Genomic DNA, 16,130 nt, shown 5'->3' on the forward strand with positions numbered 1-16,130 from the left:
CTCACTTGGATTCACCAAACCTCCACTCAGTTGTCACTGGACCCTGTAGACATCTTTTCTCAGTCGACACCTAAGTTTTGGCAGTAAGAGTTCCCTAGATGCTCTGAGCATGCCCATGGCTGTCCTGCTCTAGGCATACTGATGCCTAAGCCCCACAGCAGTGCGGGAACTGGGAGAAGACAGGCATTCCTCCACATAGCTCACCTGTGGGCCCACTTTTGTAGGCTGTAGACCTGGGGAACTGGAGCCTGGGTCTCTGAACTGAGAGCCATCAGGCTTCTCATAAGAATATAAGAACATAAGAATGGCCATACTGGGTCAGACCAAAGGTCCAGCTAGCCCAGTATACCGTCTTCTGATAGTGACGAATGCCAGGTGCCCAGAGGGAATGAACAGATCATTGAGTGATCCATTCCTTGTCACCCTTTCCCAGTGTCTGGCAAAGAGAGGCTAGGGACACCATCCCTGCCCATCCTGGCTAATAGCTATTGATGGACCTATCCTCCAAGAACATAGCTAGTTCTTTATTGAACCCTGTTATAGTCTTGGCCTTCACAACATGCTCTGGCAAGGAGTTCCACAGGTTGACTGTGCGTTGTGTGAAAAAATACTTTCTTTTATTTGTTTTAAATCTACTGCCTATTAATTTCATTTGGTGACCCCTAGTTCTTGTGTTATGAGAAGGAGTAAATAACACTTCTCTATTTACTTTCTCCACACCAGTCATGATTTTATAGACTTCTATCATATCCACCCTTAGTCGTCTTTTTTCCAAGCTGAAAACCCTAATAATTTTTGTTGCCCTTTTCTGAACCTTTTCCAATTCCAATATATCTTTTTTAAGCTGGGGCGACCACATCTGCATGCAGTATTCAAGATGTGGGCGTACTATGGATTTATATAGAGGCAGTATGATATTCTCTGTCTTATTATCTATCCCTTTCTTAATGATTCCCAACATATTGTTCACTTTTTGGACTGCCACTGCACATTGAATGGATGCATTCAGAGAACTATCGACAATGACTCCAAGATCTCTTTCTTGAATGGTAACAGATAATTTATACCCCATCATTTTATATGTATAGTTGGGATTATGTTTTCCAATGTGTATTACTTTGCATTTATCAACATTGAATTTCATCTGCCATTTTGTTTCCCAGTCAACCAGTTTTAAGAGATCCTTTTGTAGCTCTTCGCAGTCTGCCTGGAATTAACTATTTTGAGTAGTTTTGTATCATCTTCAAATTTTGCCACCTCACTGTTTACTCCTTTTTTCAGATCATTTATGAATATGTTGACTAGGACTGGGCCCAGTACAGACCCCTGGGGGACACCACTATTTACCTCTCTGCATTCTGAAAACTGACGATTTATTCCTACCCTTTGTTTCCTATCTTTTAACCAGTTACCAATTCATGAAAGGACCTTTCCTTCTCATGCTTGCTTTCTCTCTGTCTGGCCAAAATTGTCTTTAATTCGCAGTGGAACGGCTTGAACAGGGGGATTTAAGACTACCCCGCGATCAGACTACCCCACTGCCCAGTGATGAGGGCAGCCACCTCATAAGTAGCATATATGCTTCAAATCCCTTCCTCCATGAGGCAAAGAGAGAAATTGACCTGCGGTCTTCTCCATCCCAGGTGAGTATGCTACCGACTGAGCTAACAGTTATGAGGGAGGCCATCTTCCTCCTTCTCACATCACGGCTCAGGCTCCATTGGTGAGGTAGGCAGAGGAACGCCTGTCTTTCACAGGTCAGGAATCACTCTGGGGTTTAGGAACCTGGACACCAAGATGGTGGCTGCAGTGCACATGCCCCGAGGCTGAAACATAGGCATCTAAGGATATTTCATTGCAACAACTTAGGTGCCAAGGGAGTTTAGGCACTACAGGATTTCGCAGCAGCTGAACAAGAGTTTTGTGAATCCCAGGGGTGCCTAAATGTGAGAATGAGGCACCTAAAGTGGCAGATAGGTTCCTAAATCCCTTTGTGAATCTAACCCAGGGAAACTAACTCCTTCTACTGCATTTAGGTTTGAAATAGTCACATTGCCGCTCAGGTCCAGGCTCAGATTTTCTGTCCTTCTTGAACACGAGCAAAACAGAGACATGGTTTTAAAACTTCTTGGTGGAGGAGGACACAATCTGCTGGATCTCCTCCCGAATCCTCTCCTTGTTGTTGGATACGTTCATCTTCGCTCTTTTGAGGAGTTCTTTGACATCATCCTCTTTGTAGGAAAAATGAAAGGTGGAATACCTCTCTCTGAAGTCATGTATTTTACCTAGAAATAAAAGGGGTGAGTAAGTGCCAAAGAGAGGAAAACAGTGGTACTGTTTTACACTTTTACAGATTCCAGAAGCATAGAATCCAGGTACCTAAAGAGGCAGGGGAACAACATGGCCAACTCCTGAGGTTTTCATAGAATCATAGAAATGTCAGGCTGAAAAGACCTCAAGAGGTCACTAAGTCCAGCTTCCTGTGCTGACACACGAGCAAGTGAACCTACACCATCCCTGACAGGCGTTTGTCCAAGCTGTTCCTAAAATCTTCTATGGTGATTCCACTACATCCTTTGGAAGCCATTCCAGAGTGTAACTAGCCTTAGACACTGGAGAAAATGGCATGAAGTGATTGGGAAGGGGACAAGATTGCCTGGAAGCCATGGGGCAAGGTTGTGCACGGTCCCTAGGACTCAGATTTGGTGCCAGAGACGTGATACAAGAACAATGGACTTTTATTTGTGGGACCCTGGTACCTGAAAGGGGTGGATTTACATTGTGACCTGGCTGAAGGGACATGTCCTGGGAAAAGGTGATCCACCAGCATAGGTGCCAACTCCATGGGTGCTCCGGGACTGGAGCACTCACGGGGAAAAACGTATCGGGTGCTCCACAGCCAACGGCAGCCAAGCTCCCCCCTCCTTGCCTCCTTCTCCTCCCCCACCGAGCACGCTGCGTTCCCGCACCTCCCCCTCCCTCCCACTGTTCCCCCCCCACCTAACAGCTGTTTGGTGGCGCTTAGGACTTTCTGGGAGGAAGGGAGAGGAGAGGGGATGTGGCACACTCAGGGGAGGAGGTGTAGAAGGGGTGGGGGGTGGGGATTTGGGAGAAGGGGTGGAATGGGGGGCGCGGACTTGGAGGAAGGGGGCAGGGTGGGGCAAGGGTCAAGCACCCACCGGGCAGAGGGGAAGTCGGTGCCTATGTCCACCAGAGCGGCCATCAGCTGGGGGCTGTAGATGGGGAGAGAGCTGCTATGCCACCCCTGGCCACAAGGAGGTGCTTTACTGGTGAGTTCCCCCTTCCCAACTCTTTCAGTTTATCTACTTTATTTCCCTTCCCTTTGAAAACTAGGGAAAATGCAGAGTAATCTGCCAGCTACCTTTGTTTGCTGGGCAGCTGTAAGGTTGATGGGAGTTAAATCCTTTTGAGGATCTGCATTTGCATTTACAGTGCAGCAGGTCAAAGCTGAATCTGTCCACTGAGTCCAAACAAGTCTGTATCTCATGTAATTCACATGTCGACAGGCTAAAAGGCAGTGTAAGTGACATGAGTTATGCCTCCTTTCCACTACCTGCTGAAGGTGGCCTACTCATGCCATTAATGATCTGGATGGTGGGTGGACTGCACCCACAGCAAGTTCGCGGATGACACTAAGCTGGGGGGAGAGGTAGATATGCTGGAGGGTAGGGATAGGGTCCAGAATGACCTTGACAAATTGGAGGATTGGGCTAAAAGAAATCTGATGAGGTTCAACAAGGACAAGTGCAGAGTCCTGAACTTAGGACAGAAGAATCCCATGCACTGCTACAGGCTGGGGACCGACTGGCTAAGCGGCAGTTCTGCAGAAAGGGACCTGGGGATTACAGTGGACAAGAAGCTGAATATGAGTCAACAGTGTGTCCTTGTTGCCAAGAAGGCTAACGGCATATTGGGCTGCGTTAGTAAGAGCATTGCCAGCAGATTGAGGGAAGTGATTATTTCGCACTGGGTGAGGACACATCTGGAGTACTGCGTCCAGTTTTGGGGGCCCCACAACAGACAGGATGTGAACAAATTGGAGAGAGTCCAGCGGAGGGCAACGAAAATGATTAGGGGGCTGGGGCACATGACTTACGAGGAGAGGCTGAGGGAACTGGGCTTATTTAGTCAGCAGAAGAGAAGAGTGAGGGGGGATTTGATAGCAGCCTTCAACTACCTGAAGAGGATGGATCTAGGCTGTTCTCAGTGGTGGCAGATGACAGAACAAGGAACAATGGTCTCAAGTTGCAGTGGGGGAGGTCTAGGTTGGATATTAGGAAAAACTATTTCACTAGGAGGGTGGTGAAACACTGGAATGAGTTACCTAGGGAGGTGGTGGAATCTCCATCCTTAGGAGTTTTAAAGGCCCAGCTTGACAAAGCCCTGGCTGGGATGATTTAGTTGGGGTTGGTCCTACTTTGAGCAGGGGATTGGACTAGATGACCTCCTGACGTCTCTTCCAACCCTAATCTTCTATGATTCTATGATCTCCTCTCAATTACACAAGGTGTAAATCCAGAGAAATTCATTTGATTTTGATCAAATATAAATAAAACAATTTAAAACATTGATCAATAAAGATTTGCATGTTTGGCTTTAAAAGCATGAATCAAAAGGGCTAATTTCTGTCCCCGGGGTGACTCTTAATGAACTGAAAAGCAGAAAATTTAAAACTGGTGATGGGGAACTGTTTTGCAGAGCACACGAGTGATCTGTGGAACTCAATACTGCAGAGAACTAGCAGGGCCTGGTTCTCAATAGGATTGTAGGAAGGGTGGGATATTATTTATAAATCCATGATTATATCAGACTGAATTAAAATATAATGTAAAAGATATAAACCTCCCTGCGTCAGTCCATACATAAGCTAATTTTCTGGGAAAGTTTTATTCAGAATTATTTATTACAGTGCTTCGTGCCCCTCCTTCTGACTCATATGGTGCTGGCCACTGTCAGAGTCAGGAAAGAGGGCTAGATGGTGGATGGTGGCAATATTTGAGCTCCTCTGCTCATTTTCACCAATGTCAATCAGGAGTAGCTCCCTTTAAATCAGCGATCCAGACTCATGAGGCTAGATTCACAGCGGACTTCAGGTGTTGGGACACTGAGAGTTATGGTGCCTAAGTTTTAGACCCCTAGAAAATCACTGGGATTCACAAAGGCTGAGTTAGGTGCCCAGGCTCCCTGTGCATGAATGAAGAGAGACAGGTTCCTTGGAAAGTGATCCATGAAAGCCAGCACACTAGGCTGGGACCGGCCTAAACTAATCCATGAGAGAAGACCAGGAGAGGGGTATGTGCTAAGCACTGAGGGAGTTCAGCAGCCAAGTCCTTGTTGAACAAGGACAAACGCAGAGTCCTGCACTTAGGACGGAAGAATCCCATGCACTGCTACAGACTAGGGACCGAGTGGCTAGACAGCAGTTCTGCAGAAAAGGACCTAGAGTTTACAGTGGAGAAGAAGCTGGATATGAATCAACAGTGTGCTCTTGTTGCCATGAAGGCTAACAGCATTTTGAGCTGTATAAGTAGGAGCATTGCCAGCAGATCGAGGAACGTGATCATTCCCCTCTATTCAGCATTGGTGAGGCCTCATCTGGAGCACTGTATCCAGTTTTGGGCCGCACACTACAAGAAGGATGTGGAAAAATTGGAAAGAGTCCAGCAGAGGGCAAAAAAAATGATTAGGGGGCTGGAGCACATGACTTATGAGGAAAGTCTGAGGGAACTGGGATTGTTTAGTCTGCAGAAGAGAAGAATGAGGGGGGGATTTGATAGCTGCTTTCACCTACCTGAAAGGGGGTTCCAAAGAGGATGGATCTAGACTGTTCTCAGTGGTAGCAGATGACAGAACAAGGAGTAATGGTCTCAAGTTGCAGTGGAGGTTGGACATTAGGAAAAACCTTTTCACTAGCAGGGTGGTGAAGCACTAGAATGGGTTACCTAGGGTGGTGGTGGAATCTCATTCCTTAGAGGTTTTTAAGGTCAGGCTTGACAAAGCCCTGGCTGGGATGATTTAGTTGGGGATTGGTCCTGCTCTGAGCAGGGGGATGGACTATATGACCTCCTGAGGTCCCTTCCAACCCTGATATTCTATGATTCTATGATTCAAGTCAGGGCTGGAAGGAGGCGCCTGTCTTTACTTGGGGTTCTCAGCTGTGGAGACAAAGACTCTTTAGCCTGGTGGTTACAGATCTTACACAGGCTGTGAGGGGCCCAGTCCCTCTACTCTGCTGACTCTCCAATTATTTATCCAAAGTGTAACAGCTTCAAGAGGGGAGGCTGATGCAGCCTTACATCAGAATATCCCACAGCTCAGTGGGAGCTCAGCTAACAAGTAGCAGATGAAATCCCTTCTCACCCTCAGGCAAAGCGGGGACTTGAACCAGGGCCCTCCACATCCTCGGTGACTGCTGTAACCCCTGCGCTAATAGTCATGAGAGAGGGCCTCTCTCCCCTGCATTTGTCGGAGCACACGTGTGGGGCCCGATCCAGCAGGCACCAGAGGCTTCTGGAGGCCGGGATTGGGCTGCAGTGGACATGCCCAGAGACTGACACATAGGCACTGAGTGAACTTTCCTGCAAAAACTTAAGCACTGAGCAAATTTAGGCACCTACGGTGTCTGGTGGCAGTGGAGCAGGGGTTTTGTGATTCCCAGTGAGGCCTTATCCTAACATTTCATTGGGTAAACTGGCAATGAGGTGCCTAAGTCTCTTTGTGAATCTAGCCTATAGACTTTTAGAAGAGGTGTACAATTAAGTTACCTGGACAATTTTCCTTGTTGAAGAGCGGGAAGTGCATGACAGTGGGAACGTCCTTCCCTCTGAAGATGTAGCAACTGGAAGGGGTATCTGTGTCCTTCAGCTTTTCTGGGTCTATCTTGGGAAATGGGATGTTATTTGCCTCACAGTACTCAGCAGTTTTTTTGATGGTCTGGGAAGGAGGGAAAAGTGATTTTAAAATAAATAAATAAAAAATTACCATCTCCACTAATAAAATGTGATTCCACTAATATGTCCAGGCTAGAGACTTAAAAATATGGCTAACCTATGGTATGGAAACATTCCAAAGAGCCCTTAAGGAACTGACAAATAGAAGGCCTCCAATGGAAACCACACATGACCCTGTTCCTATATCTGTGTAGCCAAAATCTTTGTGTAACAATGCATAGTCTGTGGCTGAGCTTTTCAAAACCTCTGAAGGGCTATGAATGCCCAGTCTGCATTGAAATTAGTCCATTAGGTGGCCTTGAAAACTTCAGCTCAAAGTAACAAGCAGGAATCCAACCCAGACATCAGCTCAAAAAGCACCAATGTTGTTATTTTTTTTGTTTTTACAAATTCAAACAAAATCTCTAACTGTGGCCACTAGAGGGAGACAATATCACTTATGGTGATATGTGAGGCTGAGTTTAGTGAGCTTGCAGAGTTCTAACTGACTTTTGGAACTCAGTTCACATTTCTATTGACCCCATCTCCTCCTGCTAGAGCGCTCTTGTTTCTGTAAAAAGAACAGGAGTACTTGTGGCACCTTAGAGACTAACAAATTTATTTCAGCATAAGCTTTCGTGGGCTGCAGCTCACTTCTTCAGTTTTCATGAAGTTGATGGATTTCCACTCCATACGGCTAAATGCAGTGCCTTGCATAATGACAGGTTTCAAAGTAGCAGCCGTGTTAGCCTGTATCCGCAAAAAGAACAGGAATACTTGTGGCACCTTAGAGACTAACACTTCTGCAGCCCATGAAAGCTTATGCTGAAATAAATTTGTTAGTCTCTAAGGTGCCACAAGTACTCCTGTTCTTTTTGCAGATACAGACTAACATGGCTGCTACTTTGAAACTTGTTTCTGTAGGTACTAAACAAATAAAAAGTGCTCAAACCTATTGATTACCATTCCAGTCATCAGATAGGACTGTGATACACACAAAGGCACACCTTTGAAGTAAGCAGTTTCCATTTTGTACACTGAGTAAAACTGAACTTCAAGGAATTTCCTCTTCATCCATAACATCCAAAGGGAAAGAGAGGTCACACTGAGTCGCTCATGGTCGATCACACTCCCTTATCCCAAACACAAGCGACCTTGGCAGAGAATAATGTAGATATTCCCAGTATATCCTATACGTCCACACATTTCAAATTGTGATCCACACAGCACCTTCAGGGAATCCAAATTACTGCTGCTAACTACAGTGTAACCTCATTGTGTCATGGGTCAAGTCCTGACTATTTGTGCAGTGCCCTGGGCAATGGATTCTTAATCCTGAATGGGGCTTTGAGTGACATCACAATAAATAACAATAGTTACCTTGAAAGGATCCTTACTGCTGAAGTCAAAGGAAAGGATCAGTTTCACTTTCCTCTCTGGACGCAGAACAAGAGGGTAAGCGGAATTTATGCCAATGCCGGCATCGATCAGGTTGATGACTTCATCCTTATCCAAGCCAGTGGATTTAGCATCACCTGCGAAAGTGCATCCAAGTATTGTTTTAGGCTGTGATTTTTCCAATGGGTCACAGTGAGGTAGGTGCCCAAATCCTCCTGAATGCCATGTGAATTTTCAAAGGTGCCTAAACTGGCAGATAAACTCCTAGTGGGATTTCCAAAGGAACCTAACCAGGTTAGGCACTGTCAGGAGTAAGGACCTGCAGCTAGTCTGCTTACATGCTAGCTTAACCTCTTGGCAGTCTAATGAGCACAGCTGGGCCCCCACTGAGTCACCTGATTAGCCCAAGCACCCGACTGGCTGTGGAAATCTGCAGACCTGTTCTTATAACCCATGGCTGTGAGAGTTCCTGCTCCTACCATGTCCTCAGCCTTGCGCCCACCTTGCCTTGCTGCAGGTAACTGGCTCTGATTCCTAGCCTCTGACTTTGGCTTTGACCCTCAGCTCTGATTCCAGCTACTGGTGCCTGCTGTAACCCCTAGGCCCGACTCCTGTTCTAATTGTTATGCATGACCGCCCCCATCCTCGTCACTGGCAGGTACCTAATTCCAATTGAAATTAGTGGGAGTTAGGTGCCTAACCTGCTGGGTGCTTCTGTAATTACCACTAGGGGGCAGACTTGCAAAGGTGGGTCGGTGCCAAAGGATACAGAGATGCCCAATGGGATTTTCAAAAGTGCCCAGGTCCCAGAATGTTAAAGATATTTAGGTGCTGCTGTGCGTGGTGCCTAACAGATTTAGGAGACTACATCTCAATTTTAAAAAGGGATTTAGGCACTTAGGAGCCAAAACCCCATTGACAGATCAGTCACATGTTGCAACACTGAGTACAGCAACATCTAAATACCTTTAACAATCTGAGTCTGGGTGTCGAACTCCCATTAACCTCAGATGTCTGTCCGTATCTTTAGGCACCAAAATCTTGCCCTTAGCCACTTTGAAAACCTCAGCTTTAATTTTGAGAAATTAGCCTCTAAACTGGCTCAGTAGCACATGGGCATCATCTATTAACACATATTCAAACCAGCATTTGATAAGTATCCATTTTAGGAGAATCCTGGATGACTTATTAAGAAGTTCTGAGTCAGGGAAAATTCAGAATCATACTAGAACCAAGCACGACTAACGTTTGGTTTGACACTAGCTCACAACAGAGTGGGGCAACCACAGTAACAATGCATTGACAATCATGTATTCAAAAAAAGCCCCACATTCCCTTCAGTTGCGTTTAGTCCCTTTTATTTACTTCTCATGAACACTCAAAAAGTCAATTAGAGCTGGTCAAAAACTGAAAAAAAGTAATTTCTTCCACCTCCCCAAAACTGTTGAAATTTCAAAGTTGTTTCATTCCACAGGGATGGAAGCGGATTCATTTTCTGTTTTTCATGAACAACAATGACAGAGATTTCAATACAATAATTCCCCAGAAAATTTTGATACGTTTTTTTCTGTGAAAAAGATGAGTTTAGAAAATGGCCATTTTCTACTCACAATGAATATATCATTTGAGAAATGTTGACCAGCTCCAGAGAGCACCTCATGCCTAAGGGCAGGTCTACACTTACTTCCTGGTTCGGCGGCAGGCAATCGATCTTTTGGGATCGATCCCGGAAGTGCTCGCCGTCGACGCCGGTACTCCAGCTCGGCGAGAGGAGTGCGCGGCATCGACGGGGGAGCCTGCCTGCCGTGTCTGGACCCGCGGTAAGTTCGGACTAAGGTACTTCGAATTCAGCTACGTTATTAACATAGCTGAATTTGCGTACCTTAGTTCAAAGTGGGAGGTTAGTGTGGACCAGGCCTTACAGATAAACGTGGACTCCTTGTAATATCCTTCTAATAAAGCCTTGTAAAGTATGTTTCCACACTGGCTCTCAAATAGCCGTGAGTGGATAATGCAAATTAAAAAATATTCAAAAAAGTTTGTTGGAACAAAAAACAGAAATTCCCTTTTTACTGCTACTTTTATGCTCTCTCGTGCACAAGAATGTTTGTAGGTCTGTGATAATTGTCATAGTCCTCAACATCCTCCCTCTGTGACCTTGAAAAAGTCATTTCTCATTTTTGTACCTCTGTTCTCCATTGGTTCAAAGGGAATAATAAGAGGTCTCTGTCTAGAAGGAAATTTTTACCTGTCATGGGGTACTAGGGTAATATGGCAATAGGGATTACCAAATACAGAATTTGTGATAATTTTCATGACACTATCTTCAAAGCTCTTTATTGGCTATAGTATAGTCATCCCCTCCCATGCCCACCCCTCTGCTGCCCCTATTGCTCATTATACCGTATCACCTTCCCTTCCCAACACCCAACCTCTGCCACCCCCTAATGCCCATTATACTATACAGCTGCCCCTTCCCCACCTCCACCCTCTGCTGTCTCTAGTGCCCATTATACAGTATAGCACCCCTTCCCCACCCCCAACCTCTGCTGCCCTTAGTGCCCATTATACTTGAAGGCCATTTGTCTGAGCCAGTATGGCCATTCTTATGTTCTCACCTGCTGCTGCCCCCTGCAGCCTATTATACAACACAACTGCCCTTTTCTCATTCCTTTCTGTTTAATCTATTCACTGCCAAAACAGAACCTTGAAAAAGAGAGCAATTCACCCCATGGATGTACATACATGTGGAAAGTACAATTCAAATGCATTTTGCTTACGACATTTGTACAGAAAGTTATGGGTGCTCCCCCATCTCCAGTGGAAGATACAGATACAGATTTTCCAAAACAATTGACATGCACTCGATACACTTCCTGTTAAGGAAAATAAATAAATTAATAAAAATAAAAATCAAAGCTGAAAATAAGTAAAAACAAATAACTAGAGGAAATCTGTAGACATGTTCTTCCTTTTTCCCCCCTCAGTTTTTAGTACGTGTGAGTAGGGACAGAGATGGGTATTTGTTGATCCAAAGGCACTGAGGTAGCGTAGTGCCCCTTGTAGAATAATTTCAATAAACACAGAGGGGATTCTTCCCCTGGGGCTGCTGGACTCAGAAGAACAGGGTGTGCCTGTCTGGTTTTCTAGCTCCCAGACTGACTGACAGAGCCTGTGCTGCCAGAACATCATGATGCAGGTTCTCCTTTGTGCTGGGCCATTAGGAGTGGTTGTAGCCCCCACTGAAAATGGAAGTTTCTTTGCATTTACATAGACATAACTCAGGAGCATCTGTAGTATGACAGGACATGGAATGAGGATGGAGTGTGAGGCGAGAGTAGCACATGTGCATGGAACAAGGGGGTTATGGAGTGAGTGGGCAGGGGTGAAGAGTGGCTGAAATTAGTAGGCAGCAGGTTTAATACAAACAAAAGGAAATAGTTTTTGCACACAATGCACAATTAACCTGTGGAACTCATTGCCATGGAATGTTGTGATGGTCAAAATACAAATGGCTTAAAAAAAACCCAACTAGATAAGTTCATGGAAGATAGGTCAAATGATATTCGCTAAAATGATCAGGTGTGTAAGCCCGTGCTTAGTGTAACCCTAAACCTCTACCTGCCAGAAGCCTGGAGGGAAAATCAGGGGTGGATCTCTCCAAAATTGGCCTGTTCTAAGGTCTGGGACTGGCCACTGTCGGAGACAGGATAATGGGCCAGATGAACCATCGTTCAGACCATTAGGCAGTTCTTATGTTCTTATCTGAAATCTAAGGGTAAGAGTTTTGAAAGTATTTAGGCACCTAAAGATGCAGATAGGTGCCGAGTTGGATTTTCAAAAGTGCCTAGGAAAGTTAGGAGTAGCAAGTGAATTGTAAAAACAGGTGAGATTTGTTGATTTGAGGATATTAACTTTGTATATTTTTAATGTGATGTCGACAGTTTGCATTTTAACTATTTATAAAGCTTTTATTTGCTGACTCTCTGCATCTGCTGCCATTAAATTATAGTCTCTCTCCCCACAATTTCCCACAGCTGTGAAAATTTAAAGCAATTAAAAATAGGAAAAATTAAAAACCAAATTGTACCAAGCCAAATTCAAAAATCTAAATCACTGGGAATAGACACCATTAAATTAGGCTTGAATAAAGACTGGGAGTGGATGGGTCATTACACAAAGTAGAACTATTCCCCCTACTGTTAGTCACACCTTCTTGTTAATTGTTGGAAATGGGCCATCCTGATTATCACTACATTTTTTTTTAATCTCCTGCTGACAATGGCCCACCTTAACTGATTACACTCGTAATAGTTGGTATGGCAACACCCATTTTTTCATGGTTTCTGTGTATATCTATCTATCTATCTATCTATCTATCTATCTTCCTACTGTATTTTCCACTGCATGCATCCAATGAAATGGGTTCTAGCCCACAAAAGCTTATGCTTAAATAAATGTGTTAGTCTCTAAGGTGCCACAAGTACTCCTAGTTATTTTTACCAGAAGAATTATCAGAACTCTCTCTGTTTTCCCCTTTAAATGACGGGGAGTGGAGGGAACAGTAGAAGAAAGAGCTGAAACACTCAGAATGATGAATTATGCAGAGAAATTGTTAAATTACGAATGTTCTTCCTTTTAGGACACATCTGGTTCTTTGTTCCCACCTCTGGAGCAATAATTCGGAAAGTCAAGAGGCTGGCTTTCTTTGAAAAGCCCCGTCTAAGTGACAAAATATTTCTATAAAACTTGCCTCCATGTTCTGTTTCAAAAATCCTGCCGAATTCAGCACACTCCTCCATTCTTGCTGCCAAGGTCTTTGAACTCCAGGTCTCACTCATTTCACAACACTTCTGGTAGGAATTCTTGCCCTTGTGTTCTGCTTAAATAATGGGTGAAATTAGGTTAGATTTGGGACAAGCTTCAGATGTGTTCAGGGGCACAGGGATTTTCAAAGGGGTGTGAAGGCAGTTTCAGTGCCAGCTCCCTGGAAAGGCAACAGGATTTGGGCTGTTAACTCCCTTAGGCCCTTTTGAAAACCTCAGCCTGCGTGTACTGGAACAGCCCTGGGCATTTGTGAAAATATTGTTATGTTGTCATGGAACCAAGCAGGCAGCAATTCATTCACCTGATAATTGGGATTACCTAAGGTGCCTAAGGAAGTCAACTTTAGACCCATTTGAAAATCCCATTTTAAATGATTAGACACAGGGACATCTAGTAAATCTAGTTTCGCTGGTCCACTTGCCTTTCAGGACTTCCTTCAGCTTCCCAAAGACTCCCTCGCAGTCTTCCCCAGCTGAGGCATGACCGTGAAACTCCAGGAGGAGGAGGGCACTCCAACAATGTGTACAAGTGCAATGAGTACCTGGGAGGAAAGAGAACATAATGTGGCCAACAGGCAGCTGTTTATCCTGTGAGCACCCAGATGTGGAGAGAGGAAAGACTCATGTCCTCAGTGCCCAAGTCTCTTGAAAGCAGGGATGAAACAGCCAGTGTAGGGTCAGACACCTGGCTGCTGAATCTGTTTGACCTGGTGTCCTAGAACATCAGGCCACACTTCAGTAGAAGGAGTGTAATGGTTAGAACTCACCTTCCAATGGCACCTAGCTTACGGTGCGAGCTACCTGGGGCTGACCAGGACTCCTCAAATTTTATGTATTTATTTATTTTATTAAAAATGACTGTTCAACCAAATTGGAATTTTGGTTAAAAAGAATTAGTTTTCAGATGAAAAACTGAAAACACAAATTTTGATTAAAATAATCCATTGATATATTCCAACGCCAGAAGAGACCACTGCAGTCAACTAGTCTGACCTCTTGTGTAACACAATAAACTGTATTCACTGGTTTGGTTTCACATAAATTATTTTGTTTTATTTTATTTTTTTTTTCACTTTGAAAATGAGCATTTTTTCTCTCATACATTTTACCAAAAACTGAAATGTTTTACCATATCCAGAAAAAATCAGCCTCAGTTTTGGTTTATTGTCTGAACCTTCCCCAACTTCTCGCAGAAAACACTTTTCAATGCGTTCTAGTGCTGATGTGAAAACAACTTGAGCCCTGTAGAGATAAATGTGCATGCCAGGTAGAAGTGTATTCCCTATGGATTTCACCCTATAGATCTAGGATTTAGGTACCCAACTTCTATTGAAATTTAATGGAAGTCAGGCACCTAATTCCATTAGGCTCATTTTAAAAAATCCCACCATTGATGCTAAAGTTATTCATCAGCATCTTGAAGGACTGGAGCTACAATTATCAAGCAAACCTCAGGGAGGTAGGAATTCAACTTCCATTAAATTTTACATTCTTCTGAAAATCCCATCATTAAAGAATAGACTGTCATGTGGCATGGCAGAGCTGGGGGGGGGAGGGGTGGTAGTTAATAAAGGCTGTGAATGACAACCTGTATATCCAGCTATATAATGACTTACCTCCTCCAAGTGGAGGCATGGCCATTTCTGATGTGTTTTCTGCAAGAAACAATCAAACCACCAGTTAGAATTATGTAGTTACTGATTCTCTGGCCTCCTAACACCCAAAGCCTGCGTCTGCCAGCCTGTCTGAAATTCAAACATTAGCAGCATTTTCCTCACCTGTCAACCTGACTCCATCAGCCCCCTCTTTGGTCCCACCCTGCAGCATCTTCTTGCATCAATCTGAAACATCCTCAGTACCTAGCACAACTCCACCCAGGCCAACTCTTAACAGAATGTTGGGGTCACAATGGTTGACGTTCCCATGTGGTGCAGGACTGCGATGGAACAAGGAGCCCACAAGAAACTCCTTTCAGCCATGCTGCCAAACCCACAATCATGGGTTTCTCCAGAGGTGCAAACAGAGAAGGACAGGGGAATATTCCCCACACATACTGAAATATCAACCAGTTTCAGCTTTGAGCTGCTTCTTGCTGACTAAACTCTGAGGACGCCTTTTGGGCATTCTAGGATAAATGCAACTACCACTGCTTAGCATCACCCAGCTGGTCCTGGACCTACAGAGGTAAAGGAAAGTTCACCTCCATCTGTCAGGCAATTGAGACAGAGAAGTAACTACAAGAAACTCTGTTCCTTGCAGGGGGTTTGTCCAATTTAACTGGGTTGAACTGGGTTAAGCCTGGTATGGGAGAGGTGAATCAGGCCAGTGATCCGAGGAATATAATACCCACATCTTCCATGTGTAGGCATGTGTCATAACTATAAAGGGAAGGGTGGCAGCTCTCCTGTGTACAGTGCTATGGAATCCCTCCTGGCCAGAGACTCCAAATCCTTTTACCTGTAAAGGGTTAAGAAGCTCGGGTAACCTGGCTGACACCTGACCCAAAGGACCAATAAGGGGACAAGATACTTTCAAATCTTGGGGGGGGGAAAGGCTTTTGTTTTGTGCCCTTTGTTTAAGGGGTTGTTCGCTCTTGGGACTGAGAGGGACCAGACATCAATCCAGGTTCTCCCCATCTTTCTAAACAAGTCTCTCTTATTTCAAAATTGTAAGTAAAAGCCAGGCAAGGCGTCTTAGATTTACTTTGTTTTCTCATCTTGTAAATGTACCTTTTACCGGAGTGTTTATCTTTGTTTGCTGTACTTTGAACCTAAGACAGAGGGGGGTCCTCTGAGCTCTTTAAGTTTGATTACCCTGTAAAGTTATTTTCCATACTGATTTTACAGAGATGATTTTTACCTTTTTCTTTAATTAAAAGCCTTCTTTTTAAGAACCAGATTGATTTCTCCTTGTTTTAAGATCCAAGGGGGTTTGGATCTGTATTCACCAGGAGTTG

General features: G+C 44.5%; 1 protein-coding gene across 1 annotated transcript in view; it reads right to left on the reverse strand.

Annotated features, from left to right (window-relative positions):
* Positions 1–2,118: 2,118 nt before the first annotated feature.
* Positions 2,119–16,130, reverse strand: part of LOC112117389 (cytosolic phospholipase A2 gamma-like) — a 49,023-nt gene continuing 35,011 nt past the window's right edge. Inside the window, 6 exon segments of the mRNA XM_029912601.1 lie at positions 2,119–2,285; positions 6,786–6,954; positions 8,331–8,485; positions 11,129–11,224; positions 13,597–13,716; positions 14,791–14,829. Coding sequence (XP_029768461.1) covers positions 2,119–2,285; positions 6,786–6,954; positions 8,331–8,485; positions 11,129–11,224; positions 13,597–13,716; positions 14,791–14,829 — 746 coding nt within the window.

This window comes from Terrapene carolina, unplaced genomic scaffold (assembly GCF_002925995.2).
Source record: "Terrapene carolina triunguis isolate 2854851 unplaced genomic scaffold, T_m_triunguis-2.0 Scaffold233, whole genome shotgun sequence".
NCBI classification, from domain to species: Eukaryota; Metazoa; Chordata; order Testudines; family Emydidae; genus Terrapene; species Terrapene triunguis.